Below are 14,474 nucleotides of genomic sequence, written 5' to 3' on the forward strand. Positions count from 1 at the left end.
TGAAGGCAGTGAAGGTCCTGTGTGAGTGCCTGGAGGCGATTGGAGGATGGATGGCGGCTAACAGATTGAGGCTGAATCCTGACAAGACAGAAGTACTGTTTTGGGGGGACAGGAGGCGGGCAGTTGTGGAGGACTCCCTGGTCCTGTATGGGGTAACTGTGCCCTTGAAGGACCAGGTGCGCAGCCTGGGAGTCATTTTGGACTCACAGCTGTCCATGGAGGCACAGGCTAATTCTGTGTCCAGGGCAGCTGTTTACCAGCTCCATCTGGTACGCAGGCTGAGACCCTCCCTGCCTGCGGACTGTCTGGCCAAAGTGGTGCATGCTCTGGTTATCTCCTGCTTAGACTACTGCAATGCGCTCTACGTGGGGCTACCTTTGAAGGTGACCCGGAAACTGCAATTAATCCAGAATGCAGCAGCTAAACTAGTGACTGGGAGAGCCCACCAAGACCACATAGCCACCAGTTCTGAGAGATCTGCATTGGCTCCCATTACGTTTCCAAGCACGATTCAAAGTGTTGGTGCTGACCTTTCAAGCCCTAAACGGCCTCGGTCCAGTAGACCTGAAGGAGCGTCTCCACCCCCATCGTTCAGCCCAGACACTGAGATCCAGCACCGAGGGCCTTCTGGCAGTTCCCTCATTGCGAGAAGTGAGGCTACAGGGAACCAGACAGAGGGCCTTCTCGGTAGTGGCGCCCGCCCTGTGGAACGCCCTCCCAGCAGATGTAAAAGAGATAAATAATTACCTGACATTCAGAAGACATCTTAAGGCAGCCCTGTCCAGGGAAGTTTTTAATATGTAACGCTGTACTGTTTTTAACACTGATTGGGAGCCCAGAGTGGCTGGGGAAACTCTGCCAGATGGGCAGGGTATAAATAATAAATTATTATTATTATATTATTATTATTATTATTATTATTATTATTACGGCTGGTGTAAAAACATCGCTTCCGTTGGTTTGGCTCGGCACCAGGGAACCTCCCGAGTTGCAAATAATAATAATAGTAATAATAAGGAAAGAAAACGTGAGAAACTACAGAACTTTTACGTAACGTGGTTTTCCTTTATTACATATACATCAAAGAAAGAACAGGCACTTATTTCCCCCCCCCCCATTTTTTTTTTGATTTTCACAAAATTATAAACAAACACATAAAACAAACAAACATAAATCATAACCTTATTAAAAATTGCACTTATTCACATTGTTAAGTGACTTCCTCACTTCCCCTTGGTTGAATTTCAAAGTATATCCTTTTAACGGTTTTCCAAATCATGGTTCTTATAAAATTTAACTTGAACATTAACATCCTTAGATCTTTTCATTTTGAAATTAAACATATTAATTCATCATCAAGAACAAGCATTTAAACCACCTAACACACATGGGAACATGTGGAATGATGTTTTTTAAACCAGCAACTAGAAATAATTTTTGGTTTGATTATATTACTAATGTAATTACCTGGATGTAGTTGGGGCTGTATTTTTTGGGGGGGGATGTTAGGGGAAAACTATTTGATTGCTTGTAGTTGATTATATGTTCTCATATTCAACGAATGAATGAATGAAATACTTTATTGTCACTTGTACAACTTGTATACAGTGAGATTACACGAGCACCTCGGGTTACATACACTTCATGTTACATACGCTTCAGGTTACAGACGCTGCTAACCCAGAAATAATGCTTCAGGTTAAGAACTTTGCTTCAGGATGAGAACAGAAATTGTGCTGTGGTAGTGAGGTGGCAGCGGGAGGCCCCATTAGCTAAAGTGGTGCTTCAGGTTAAGAACAGTTTCAAGTTAAGTACGGACCTCCGGAACAAATTAAGTACTTAACCCGAGGTACCACTGTACTCCAGAGGTTGCTGAACTACACCTCCCGCTGCCCTGGTCTCTGGCCTCACTGGCCCCTGCTTTCACCAGTAGCTGCTCGTTTTGTTTTAAGAAATCTTGATTTAAAACTCAAAAAGTATATAATTATATGTGCACTAAACATGGTGAGGCGAAAATAAGAGAGAAAACGAGAAACAAGCCATTTGGAAGGGAAAACAAAGGGGATGGGGAACCCAAAACTGCATATTTTGCAAAGTTATTGTACTTCACCAGAACTTATAATCTATTACAGTATTTGTAAGAATGGATTCCAAATATCACTGAATTTGTCCATGGCAAATCTGTGTTTATATGCAAGTTGTTCATATGTTGTGAGTTCGTACAAGTCTTCAGTCCAATCATAGAAGGGAGCCTCATTTTTATTTTCCCAGTTCATCAGGAGCAGTCTCTTTGCTGTGGTGAGGGCACGGAGGGTCCACTCGTATTGTCCTTTTCTAAGGTTCCATGTGCTGGGTATATAATTCAAGAGGATATTTTGCTCTATAAATGTAAGGTTGTTCCGTACAGTTCAGTTACCTTCGGCCAAAAATCTTTCAATATAGGACAATGAAAAAACACATGTTTCAGAGAAGCATTATCCCTATTGCATTTCCAACAGCTAGATACCTTAGGTAGCCCTTTTTAAAAGAAAAACATAATGGGGTCCAGTATATTCTAAATATTATTTTTTGTTGTATGAGCTTCAGTTTAAAGTCCAGAGGCACCTTTGTTGTAGGAGTTAAAAAAGTTTCCCAATGTGTGGTCGAAATTGAGATCTCTAATTCTTTATTCCGATCCTCCCTGTGTACCTGTATATCAAATTGGTTTGCTAATAACAAAGAATTATATATGTTGAATTATTTATGGTGGGGGCTTTTTGCCTAAGAATTAATAAACTGCTTCAATATCTCTGGGGTCTCTGAGGGTGTAAAAGCTGCTGGTCCGTAGATGGTGGTTTTTTGTTGTTTGGTCGTTTAGTCGTGTCCGCCTCTTCGTGACCCCCTGGACCAGAGCACGCCAGGCACTCCTGTCTTCCACTGCCTCCTGCAGTTTGGTCAAACTCATGTTAGTAGCTTCAAGAATACAGTGGTACCTCAGGTTACATACGCTTCAGGTTACAGACGCTGCTAACCCAGAAAGAGTATCTCGGGTTAAGAACTTTGCTTCAGGATAAGAAAAGAAATCGTGCGGTGGCGACGCAGCAGCAACGGGAGGCCCCATTAGCTAAAGTGGTGCTTCAGGTTAAGAACAGTTTCAGGTTAAGAACGGACCTCCAGAACGAATAAAGTACGTAACCAGAGCTACCACTGACGGAAGTCCAGCCGTGATTAAATGGGGCACAGCATAGAAAAAAGACACAGAGAGCCAGCTATATTTTCAGGATGGTCAGAGCAGCTCCTTTGACCACTCTCCTCCGATTTTATTCTCCTTTGTTCTCCCCTGTCGCACGGCCGTTTGCCAATGTCTCACGTTACCTCATCCGGTCATGGCTTTTACTACACCCATCACCATATCAGGTAATCACTGCCCAGAGGAAACACAACTCCATTTAAGGTCCATACATTCTAATACATTGTAAGGCACAGAGGTGCTGCTCAACAGGTCAGGAGGCACCCTGCAGTATTACAAGTCTCTGCCATGGCTTTATGACTCCCACATACCACTGTACTGTCCCACCATCTTGTCCTCTGTCGTCCCCTTCTCCTTGTGCCCTCCATCTTTCCCAACATCAGGGTCTTTTCCAGGGAGTCAACCATATGTCAGGAGTGCTCTGATGGTGTTTCCTGCTTGGCAGGGGGTTGGACTCGATGGCCCTTGTGGTCTCTTCCAACTCTATGATTCTATGATTCTCTTCTTGTGAGGTGGCCAAAGTCTTGGAGCCTCAGCTTCAGGATCTGTCCTTCCAGTGAGCACTCAGGGCTGATTTCCTTCAGAATGGATAGGTTTCTTCGGCGATCAGCCTTCTTTATGGTCCAGCTCTCACTTCCATACATCACTACTGGGAAAACCAGAGCTTGCACTATACGAACCTTTGTTGGCAAGGGGATGTCTCTGCTTTTTAAGATGCCGTCTAGGTATATCATTGCTTTTCTCCCAAGAAGCAGGCGTCTCTTAATTTTGTGACTGCTCTCACCATCTGCAGTGATCATGGAACTCAAGAAAGTAAAATCTCTCACTGCCTCCATTACTTCCCATTCTATTTGCCAAAAGATGATGGGACCAGTGGCCATGATCTTAGTTTTTTTGACGTTTGAGCTTCAGACCATATTTTGTGCTCTCCTCTTTCACCCACATTAAAAGGTTCTTTAATTCCTCCTCACTTTCTGCCAAGTGTTTTATCTGGAGATATTGCCATTGAGCATTTGTAGGTAATCTGTATTTGTCTCTTAGGATAGACTATGTATAAAATTCATCCTTTTCTTTTATCAACTGGTCTAATGTTAATATACCCAAATTCATCCACCTCTCCCATACAACCATTTCTTTCCTGATTTTTAAAGATGGGTTTCCCCACAAAGTCATTTTATTGTGGGAGAAAAGGTCAAATTCATATTTTTTGGACATGTGGTATCATTCTAACTGATGTTATTGTTTCAATAGCATCTTGAGTATTAATGTTTGTATTTAGACCCAAGTGCTACCCAGATTTCTAGAGGTGCTACATAGGAATATTCCAAAGCAGCCCAATTTGGACAGTTGTTTTCAGTTATGGGTCTCCAGAATTGTCTACCTGACAGTAAATATGCTTGGTGATACATTTCTAAGTCTGGGATCCAAAATCCTCCTCTTTTTATGAGTATTTACATTTTTTGCATAAATATTTTTTGCATAAATATTATTGGAACTGATGTGATGTGAATTGGAATTCCTCTTTAGATATAAACTAGGTATTATGTTCATTTTAAGAGCATTGACTTTTCTCCATAGGGTCAGGTTCAATGACACCCATTCAGTGCTTTTTTTCCTAAAAAAATGTTTAGGGGTACTCTCATTTTCCTACTCATATTGAAATATTGCCCCTCATTGAGGCCAAACCTAGATTCACAAAATGTTTAGGGGTGTGCATACTCTCTTCCTTGCTCTCCTGAAAATACTCCTCCTCGCTTCTGATCATCAGCTATAGGAGTTCCCCCAGATATTTTCAGTTGGAAGGGACCCTAAGGGCCATCTAGTCCAACCCTCTGCAATGCAGGAACCGCAGCTGAGTTTGTGTTCAAGGGAGAGGCATAGAAGACTCAGCACCTGGGATTCTGGCCGGGGGAGCCACGGAGGTTGAAGGAAAAGGAGAGGGCATTAACTGGAGGACGCGTGGCTCACAGAAGCTGGAAGGGACCCCTGAGAGTCATCTAGTCAACCCCCTGCCGTGTGGGAATCCACCAAGTGCCTGAGGAAGCTGCCTGCCATGGCTTGGACCAGAGGGACTGCCTCCCCCCTCCTCAGGAAGCCAGGACCCTCTGCAACACACCACACCCCCTCCCCACCCCTGACGTTCCGCCTCCTCACCTGCCCTCCTCGCTTGGCCCCCTCTTTCCTCAGCGCCTGCACCAGCTCCTGGTCGAACTTGGCAGCCTGGGCGACCAGCCGGGGGTCTCCCTCGATGGCGGTGACGGAGAGGCCCAGGCCGAAGGCCAGGAAGCGAGAGAGGTGGCCCTGGGGGAAAGGGGGGAGCAGACACTGTAAACAAAGCAGGCTTTGCGAGACTCCGAAAAGGAAGAGGAACCCCAGAGCCCTCCTCCCTCCCTGCTTACCTGGCCAGCGCCCACGTCAACCACCTGGCGGCACCCCGTGAGCTCACTCAGCCGTTTCACCATCTGCGGGAGAAACGGGAGTCAGGGAGGCCCCTGTGGAGCTGCCCCCCAGGTGGAGGGACCCTCTGGTGGCTTCAGCAAGGGGCAACGGCCGCTTCCCAGGAGAGGGAGAGGAGGAGGATGGGCAGCAGCAGCAGGAGAGGAAACCAGGTGTGGCTGGAGGTGGAAGGGAGTGTGCAAAGGTAAGAAATAATAAAAAAATAATACTAACAAATATATACCCTGCTTTTCCCGACTCAGGGCAGCTTACAGATAACATAAGAACAGCTGAAAACATATGGGGCAGAAAATAAAAATAAAACAAGCATTAACAGAATTAAAACTATGTATGTATATGTATGTACAGTCATACTTCGGGTTACAGATGCTTCAGGTTGCGCACTGCACCATACCCGGAAGTACCGGAACGGCTTACTTCCGGGTTTCAGCACATGTGCAGAAGTGCTAAATTGCTCTTTGTGCATGCGCAGAAGTGCCAAATTGTGACCCGTGCGTGCGCAGACGCGGCAAACACTGCATGTTGCAAATGTGCCTCCTGCACGGATCACGTTCGCAACCCGAGTGTCCACTGTATATATGTCTCTATCTCCCATCTGATGTCACGAAAATAAACTACTATCTGGCTTTTAGAAGACATCTGAAGGCCGCCCTCTTTAGGGAAGTTTTTAATGTTTGAAGTTTTATTCTGTTTTTAATGTTCTGTTGAAAGCCGCCCAGAGTGGCTGGGGAAACACGGCCAGATGGGTGGGGTAGAAATAATAAATTATCATCACCATCATCATCTATCAATGCATGTTCTGTTAAAAACACGGAGATAATTACAAAAAAAATGGCACATTAAAAGCAACATTAAAAACAAATCCCTAGTCATTGTTCACGCCAGGCATAGCTGACTTGTGGATATCTCTGCCACAGGAGAGGGGCTTTGCTTTCCTTCCACCGTCAGGAGGCAGACGTGCTTCTGTATGCCAGTTGCTGGTTGGCCGCCTGGAGGCTGGGCTCGCCCTTTGGCCTGATCCAGCAGCCAGGCTCTTCTGACGTCCTCATGGAACCTCCAGGTGCAGAGGCAGTCTATCTCGATTCCTCGTTTCTTGGGAGTTGACTAGGTGGGGCACTGGCTGGATCCAGGGGCTTTTATGCTCCATGAACGAGTAAATACAGGGGCTGGCAGAAGCTGCTCTCCTTTATTGAAAGGGGGTTTCATGGCAGCCGGAACACCGCATTCTTGGAGCCTCCACGAAGGTCTGCTGGGTGGCCGATGACGCCCGGCTATCGATTTTGCTTATGAAAATTCTATATATTTATTATTTTGGGGTTTTTCTTTCTAATGGCCATGTCTCTTTCTGTTGCAACTGAGCTGCCTTCTAGGGAAGGCAAACCATAGGAAACCACACGGGCAAATTCTCAATCGATGGGCTGCAAACCAAAACAAGGCGGCTTCTGGGAGAGCGCAGAGGAGCCGAGGCTGGGCGGATCAGTTGGCAACCCTCCTCAACCCGCGGGAACCCCCGCCGCTGGAGAGCCCCGCGCCTGCGCAGTCGTAACCGGTTCTGCCCGGGAAGGCGGAGCATGCGCACTTTGCCCATTCGGTCCGCCGTGCTTAGATGGGGCCCCTTCGGCTCCCTCCCTTCCCTTCTAGGCGAAGCGGGCAGAGAGATACGGCAGGTCCCGGTGACGGGGGGGGGGGGGGAGAAGGAGGAGCGAGAACAAACCGCCTCAGTATTGCAGAGAGAGAGAGAGAGAACGGAAGCTGTAGTCTTGTCGAGGTGGTCGCTCTATCTCGTGGCACGTCTATGGTCCGCGTTCCTCCAGCAAGCCCCGCCCCTGCTCCCAGCCGGGCTCCTTCCTGGGCTCCTTCCCAGATGGAGCATGCATCATAATTCTATTTATAATTTATACCCCGCCCATCTGGCTGGGCTTCCCCTGCCACTCTGGGCGGCTTCCAAGAAAGTATTAAAAGACAGCAAGGCATCAAACAGGAGCCGCGTTCTCCAGGCTGAAGCTGCGAAACGAGGAGAATTCCCTGTGCAAATGCTTCCTCGGCACAGCTGCCAACGCTTCCCTTTTATAAAGGGAAATCCCCTTATTCCTTTCACCTGGCGGGGGTCCCGGAATCCCCCGAGGACTGGAGAGCAGCCGGGGAGCATTTGGGGTTCTTTCCCGTTCCTTCCTTCTCTGAGCCGTGACCTCCCGCAATCCTGCCTTCCTCTTCTCTGGAATGCGCGCCCCCCGCCATCCCCCCCGCCTCCTCCATCTCGCCACCCCCCCAGTCCTTGACAAGGCGCTCGGACTAGATTAGGGTTGCCATGTTCCCAAAGGGGAAAGTCTTTGCAGCTGTTAAAATCCCCCAACCAAACAATGAATGGGGGGGGGGAGAGCCCCAAAGAACTCAGGGGCGCAGGACTGCGGGGGGGGGGGAGCCGGGCAAAGGCCTCCTCGTCCCAGGCAGAACTTTTGGGGCGAGTTGCCCCGGGTCTCGTTTGCCGTAATCGCTGCTGGCCTCTTTTTCCGGAGGGAAGATGGGGTGTTTTGCACATTGCGGGCCTTCCCCTTTCTGACTCTGGGGCGCAAAGCGAGCGAGAAACATCCCCCCCCCTCGATAGATAACTCACCCACCCCTTCGGTCCTTGCAGGAGGAGCTCCGCCCATGGAGCGCGCAAGGCTGTCTCAGAAACATGCCTCCCATGGCTTTGGCGGCTCCTTGGCCGCCGCCTGCCCCTTCTTGCCCGTCCCTTTTCTCGGCACATGACTCATGTGCCTTGGAAAAAGCAAATCTCCGCAGCGGTTTAGTCCGATCTCGCAGTCGGCGTGCAGAGGCGAGAGCGGGGCTCTCCGATCCGCGAAGGTAAGAGCGTCGCGCCTCGGCCGCGAAGAAAGTTTGCAAGGAACTTTTTTTTGCAAAATGAAAAAATCCCTTCCAGCAGCAGGGCTTAGCGACCAGCGACGTTTGTTCTTGGTCTGAGCGTTCGTGCGCAGGCACACTTCTTCAGATGCTCTCTCTCTCTCTCTCTCTCTCAAAGGGTCTGGTGACTTCTGTTTCAGTGCATCGGAAGTGCAGGCACACTTCTTCAGATGCACTCTCTCTCTCTCTAAGGGTCTGGTGACTTCTGTTTCAGTGCATCGGAAGTGCAGGCACACTTCTTCAGATGCTCTCTCTCTCTCTCAGGGTCTGGTGACTTCTGTTTCAGTGCATCGGAAGTGCAGGCACACTTCTTCAGATGCACACACTCTCTCTCTCTCTCAAAGGGTCTGGTGACTTCTGTTTCAGTGCATCGGAAGTGCAGGCACACTTCTTCAGATGCACTCTCTCTCTCTCTAAGGGTCTGGTGACTTCTGTTTCAGTGCATCGGAAGTGCAGGCACACTTCTTCAGATGCTCTCTCTCTCTCTCAGGGTCTGGTGACTTCTGTTTCAGTGCATCGGAAGAAGTGTGCCTGCACACGAAAGCTCACGCCAAGGACAAACTTCGCTGGTCTCTAAGCCGTGCTGCTGGAAGGGATTTTTTTTTCTTTTTTGCAGTTCGGAGAAAAGGCGACATGATAGGGATCCTAGGATCGAGGGGTTGGAAGGGGCCACGCCGCTCAGGCAACTCCCTGCATTGCAGGAAAGAAATAATAAAAAATCCTTCCGGTAGCACCTTAGAGCCCCGTGATGGTGAAGTTATATGGGCAGAGAAGTTTTCCTCCCTCCCTCTCTCCTGTTACTAGAACGGGGGGGGGGGGGCACATCCAATGAAGTTGAACGTTGGGAAAAAATTAAGGACAGATATATTCTTAAAAACCGATCCTTCTTGACACAGCGCAGAGTTAAACTAACGGAGCTCCCTCTTGCATGTGGCTGTGATGGCTCTCAAACTTAATCAGCTGTTTGGTGTTTTTTGTTTTGTTTTGAATGTTTTTACTGTATTAATATTCGGTGTTTGCCGCCCTGGGTCTTGGCCGGGGAGGGTGGGGTATAAATAAAACATTATTATTATGATGATGATGACTAAAAGGGGTTTAGGCAAATTCTTGGAGGAGGAGAGGGCTGTGGATGGCAACTAGGCAAGAGAGCTCTGTGCTCTCTGCCTCTTCAGTCTGAGGCTGCAGCCAGCAGTGCCTCTGAATGACAGTTGCAGGAAACTTGGAAGGGCAGAGTGGCAGCAGAGTGGTATTGTGTTTCCCTCTCATTGCAACAGCTGCAGTCCATTCTTGGCTGTTTGCAGGACCATTTACATCACGCCACCCAATGCCAGTGAAACAGTGGCGTCTCTCAAGAAGTGTGCATGCACATAAAAACTTATACCAAGAACAAACTTAGTTGGTCTCTAAAGTGCTACTGGACAATTTTTTATTTTTTTATATTTTTCCTCCCAACATCAGTGTGTGACGTTTCTTCTCCTATTCCCAGCTGGTCTCCCCCCCCCCCCGCCGTTTCATCATCCGGTAGCTTGTATGGGCCTATGGCCGTAATAAATTTCTCAGATCTCAGATCATCCGGTAGCTCAGCTCATTGAAATGGGAAAACACCAGCCTTCTGTGCAGCTTTTGACAAGAGCGGCGCTTCTGGTATAAGGCTAGCTTCCTTTTGTGGTGCTGTGTGGCAGCTTTTACATTGCCGCCACCACCTCCAAGCTCCCCCCCAACCCCACTGCAGGCACCACCAGTGTTATGTACTGAAGTTCTGACCCTGTCCAGGAGCAGCGTCTGGAGTGCTGGTGAGCAGGGGGCGCACTGGGCTGGCAGCCCTGACCTGGGTCAGCTTGCCACGCAGGCAGGTTTCTTCACTCTGCCTAATCAGGGAGCTGGCCCAGCCCCATTTTTCAACTTCAAAACGAGGAAAGCTGGTCAAAGTAATTGACACTCTTGCTTATCCGGAACCCCCCCCCCCAAACCCACCCCCACCCCTCCATTGAATCATAGAACTGCAAAGTTGGAAGGCGCCCTGTGGGTCAACCCCCTGCAATGCAGGAATCTCAGCTGAAATATGCTCGGAGTCGAGAGTGGATTTCATGCTCTTTAGTGGTGAGGAGGAATGGAAGTTCCCCCAGGATGTCTGCTTTATGTACATTATTTACACAATGGGCCCCATGTGATTGGCTAATTGCGGGATTCTCCTGTAGGCCAATCAGGTTGCGGATTCCCTTCCACCTGGAGCTGGATTGGGTGGCTCCTGTGGACCAGTCAGACTGCTGCATTCTGGATCCTATTGTTCTAAGACCAATCAGACTGCTGCCTTCTGGATCCTATTGTTCTAGGACCAATCAGACTGCAGCATTCTGAATCCTATTGTTCAAGGACCAATCAGACTGCAGCATTCTGAATCCTATTGTTCTAGGACCAATCAGACTGCAGCATTCTGAATCCTATTGTTCTAGGACCAATCAGACTGCTGCCTTTTGGATCCTATTCAACTCAGTACATAACATCAACTATCACACCCAAGGAATACAGAGAGGTGAATCACGAACTAAACAACTCTGTAGATGGCTTGTGAAAATTCGTTCACAATAATGTAGGACATTTCAACTCCTTCTAATACATGGAATCTAAAATAATATGTACAATGCAAAAATTTCAATAACAATGACAGACGCAGCTCACTATTTTGAAGCCAAACAGTCCAGGTATTCCCGAAATAAGTCCGTGAGAATGACTATGTATACTTGTGCTGGTGTGATCCCAGCGGAACTCCCATGACGAGAGACCCAGATTTCAATCCCTGTTTCCTGATTCTCCTTCTGGTTGGCCCGAAAAGGAACTCTAAATGATGCCTGACTTGCTCATAAGAAGTTATTCAGTATATAGTAGTTCCTTGAGATGCATTGTGGGGAATGTATGTGGGAGAACAACAGCATGAACCAGAACGAATGTAGCCTTTGGTGGGGCCAGGACAAGTTCCCCGTGCTGGGGTTAAGCCATGGGACAGGTGCAGTCCCTTTGAGCATGTGCAGAGTGCATGTTACGAAGCGCCATTAGCCATCCTCCATACAGTTAGCATTAGAAGAAATACCTGTATTCTCCAGACTGAATTCCAGGCAGACTTGGTGAACGGGGAGGGTGGTGTCTAGGCCGGGCTTTCCTGGGGTAACCCAGAATGGAGAGATATTTACTCCCCCTACATTTAGGGTGTCTTCTCTTTTCGGACAGGTGCTTGCTGCTAGAAGGACTGAAGATGTGAATCTCTGAGCCAGACTCCCAAGTTCTGATCTGCAGAGACCAAAATCGTGTGCAATGCCTTCTGATGGGCCAAGCATGGGTGGCAGAAGATTCAAGTTTTCACTTCACTTTGGAATAGTCATCAACCTTCTCTTTGGTAAGTCCTCCAATTGCAATAGAAGGTCTGTCACTCAGGTGACCCCTATCAAAAGCCTGGAGAAGTTCTGCCAGTCTGTACACAAAACAATGCTAAATATACCACATCAAGGGAAGTCATGTTGTTGTTCTTTGGTCGTTTAGTCGTGCCCAACTCTTCGTGACCCCCTGGACCAGAGCAGGCCAGGCACTCCTGTCTTCCACTGCCTCCCGCAGTTTGGTCAAACTCATGCTGGTAGCTTCGAGAACACTGTCCCACCATCTCGTCCTCCGTTGTCCCCTTCTCCTTGTGCCCTCCATCTTTCCCAACATCAGGGTCTTTTCCAGGGAGTCTTCTCTTCTCATGAGGTGGCCAAAGTCTTGGAGCCTCAGCTTCAGGATCTGTCCTTCCAGTGAGCACTCAGGGCTGATTTCCTTCAGAATGGAGAGGTTTGATCTTCTTGCAGTCCATGGGACTCTCAAGAGTCTCCTCCAGCACCACAATTCAAAAGCATCCATTCTTCTGCAATCAGCCTTCTTGATCGTCCCACTCTCACTTCCATACATCACTACTGGGAAAACCAGAGCTTGAGCTATACGGACTTTTGTTGGCAAGGTGATGTCTCTGCTTTTTAAGGGAAGTCGTAGTCCCACTCTATTCTGCCTTGGTCAGAGCACACCTGGAATACCTTGTCCAATTCAAGGGCACCACAGTTTAAGAAGAATGTTGGCAATCTGGAGCACATGCGGAGGTGAGAGACCAAGAGGGTGAAGGGTCTGGAAACCGAGCCTTATGAGGAGCGGTTGAAAGAGCTGGGTGTGTTTAGCCTGGAAAAGAGGAGAATCCTCCAGAAAAACCATCTCTCCAAGGACCTGTTGATGGCATTTTACCATTGCACTGTGGAGAGTGTATTAACTTATGGTCTGTGTGTGTGGTTTGGGAGCTGCACGGTCAGGGGAAAAAACAATGCTGTCCAGGGTTGTAAAGATTGCGGAGAGAATTATTGGGTGCACTCTTCCCACCTTGGATCAAATCTATGCTTCCAGGTGCCATAAGAAAGCTGCAGAGATAGCGCAGAATAGTGTGCACCCGGAAATGATCTCTTTCAGCTTCTGCCTTCTGGAAGAACGTCCAGGGTTAGAAAGACTAGGACCAGCCGCCTGAGAAACAGTTTCTATCCAAATGCGATTTTGGTTTTAAATGTAGTGTAAGGAGTCCCTATGGGAGTATATTGTATTTAATTATGGGGTATCAGAGTTTTTAGGGGGCTAACCAGGCTGGGATAGCTGGGATAGCAGGCTTGTGGGTTTTTGAATGTCTGATGTAGATTTTTTCAATTTTGTTGTTCTGTATGGGACAATGACAGTAAAGATTATCGTATTGTATTGTATCGTATCATATGAAAGCCATCATCAAATATCTCAAGGGCTGTCACATGGAGGAGGGAACCAGCATGTCTTTTTCTGCTCTGGAGGGGAGGACTCGAACCCATGGCTTCAGGTTACAAGAAAGGAGATACTGACTAAACATCAGGAAGAACTTTCTGACAGGAAGAGCTGTTCGGCAGTAGAACGGTCTCCCTCAGGAGGTTGTGGACTCTCCTTCTTTGGAGGTTTTTAAGCAGAGGTTGGATGGCCATCTGTCATGGGTACTTGAGTTTAGATTCTTGCCTTGCGGGGGTTGGACTACATGACCCTTAGGATCCCTTCCAACCCTTCATTTCTATGGTTCTATGATTTTTTTATTCGATATTATTTTGGGTGATTGTATTTTTTGCAAGTATACGTTTTGTAGGGACGCGGGTGGTGCTGTGGTCTAAACCACAGAGCCTAGGGCTTGCCGATCAGAAGGTCGGTGGTTCGAATCCCCGCGATGGGGTGAGCTCCCGTTGCTCGGTCCCTGCTCCTGCCAACCTAGCAGTTCAAAAGCATGTCAAAGTGCAAGTAGATAAATAGGTACCACTCCTGCGGGAAGGTAAACGGCGTTTCCGTGCGCTGCTCTGGTGCGCCAGAGTCCTGCTGGCCACATGACCCGGAAGCTGTACGCTGGCTCCCTCGGCCAATAAAGCAAGATGAGCGCCGCAACCCCAGAGTCGGGCATGACTGGACCTAATGGTCAGGGGTCCCTTTACCTTTACCTTATACGTTTTGTAACTCTTGGACTACAACTCCCATCACCCGTAGCTAGCAGGGCCAGTGGTCAGGGATGATGGAAACTGTAGTCTTTGTAGTCCAAAAACTGGCGACCCAAGTTTGAGGAATATGGTCTTATTTCCTTCCTTCCTTTTCTTTGCTTATCAGGAACTGGACCCACAGCACAGAATTCTCCCCCTACCTATGTGAATGAGCTCCAGGGAAGATCGGTTTTGTTTCTTATAAACATTCCCCCAGGAGAAACAGTAGCCAAAATCAAATTGGATTTCCAGTCCCGGACGGGCGAGATCAACCACCTTGCTGAAATAAGCAATGGAAGGTTGGAATATACCAGTGTCCGGTTGGGGCAGCGGCTCATAAT

At 48.1% G+C, this 14,474-nt stretch overlaps 3 protein-coding genes across 5 annotated transcripts in view; 2 read left to right on the forward strand and 1 right to left on the reverse strand.

Moving 5' to 3' along the window:
- LOC310751719 (uncharacterized protein) overlaps positions 1–14,474 on the forward strand; it is a 950,206-nt gene that overhangs the window by 578,132 nt on the left and 357,600 nt on the right. The window lies entirely within an intron of this gene.
- Positions 1–14,474, reverse strand: part of METTL25B (methyltransferase like 25B) — a 464,705-nt gene that overhangs the window by 8,266 nt on the left and 441,965 nt on the right. Inside the window, exons 1-2 of one of the 3 annotated variants that reach the window (XM_083591212.1) lie at positions 5,629–5,819; positions 5,384–5,530 (exon numbers count right to left, since the gene is read on the reverse strand). The exons of 1 other annotated variant lie outside the window; for it this stretch is intronic. In XM_083591212.1, coding sequence (XP_083447338.1) covers positions 5,384–5,530; positions 5,629–5,691 — 210 coding nt within the window. In that variant the 5' untranslated portion in view covers positions 5,692–5,819. Of the gene's footprint in view, positions 1–5,383; positions 5,531–5,628; positions 5,820–14,474 lie in introns of those variants that run through there. One more of the 3 variants, XM_083591211.1, reaches the window with a different exon arrangement.
- LOC310751731 (T-lymphocyte surface antigen Ly-9-like) overlaps positions 8,492–14,474 on the forward strand; it is a 46,502-nt gene continuing 40,519 nt past the window's right edge. The window contains exons 1-2 of the mRNA XM_083591303.1: positions 8,492–8,533; positions 11,816–11,981. Of these exons, the coding sequence (XP_083447429.1) occupies positions 11,900–11,981 (82 nt within the window). The 5' untranslated portion in view covers positions 8,492–8,533; positions 11,816–11,899. The remainder of the gene's footprint in view (positions 8,534–11,815; positions 11,982–14,474) is intronic.

Source organism: Podarcis filfolensis, assembly GCF_964270895.1.
Source record: "Podarcis filfolensis genome assembly, chromosome: 16".
Lineage (NCBI taxonomy): Eukaryota > Metazoa > Chordata > Lepidosauria > Squamata > Lacertidae > Podarcis > Podarcis filfolensis.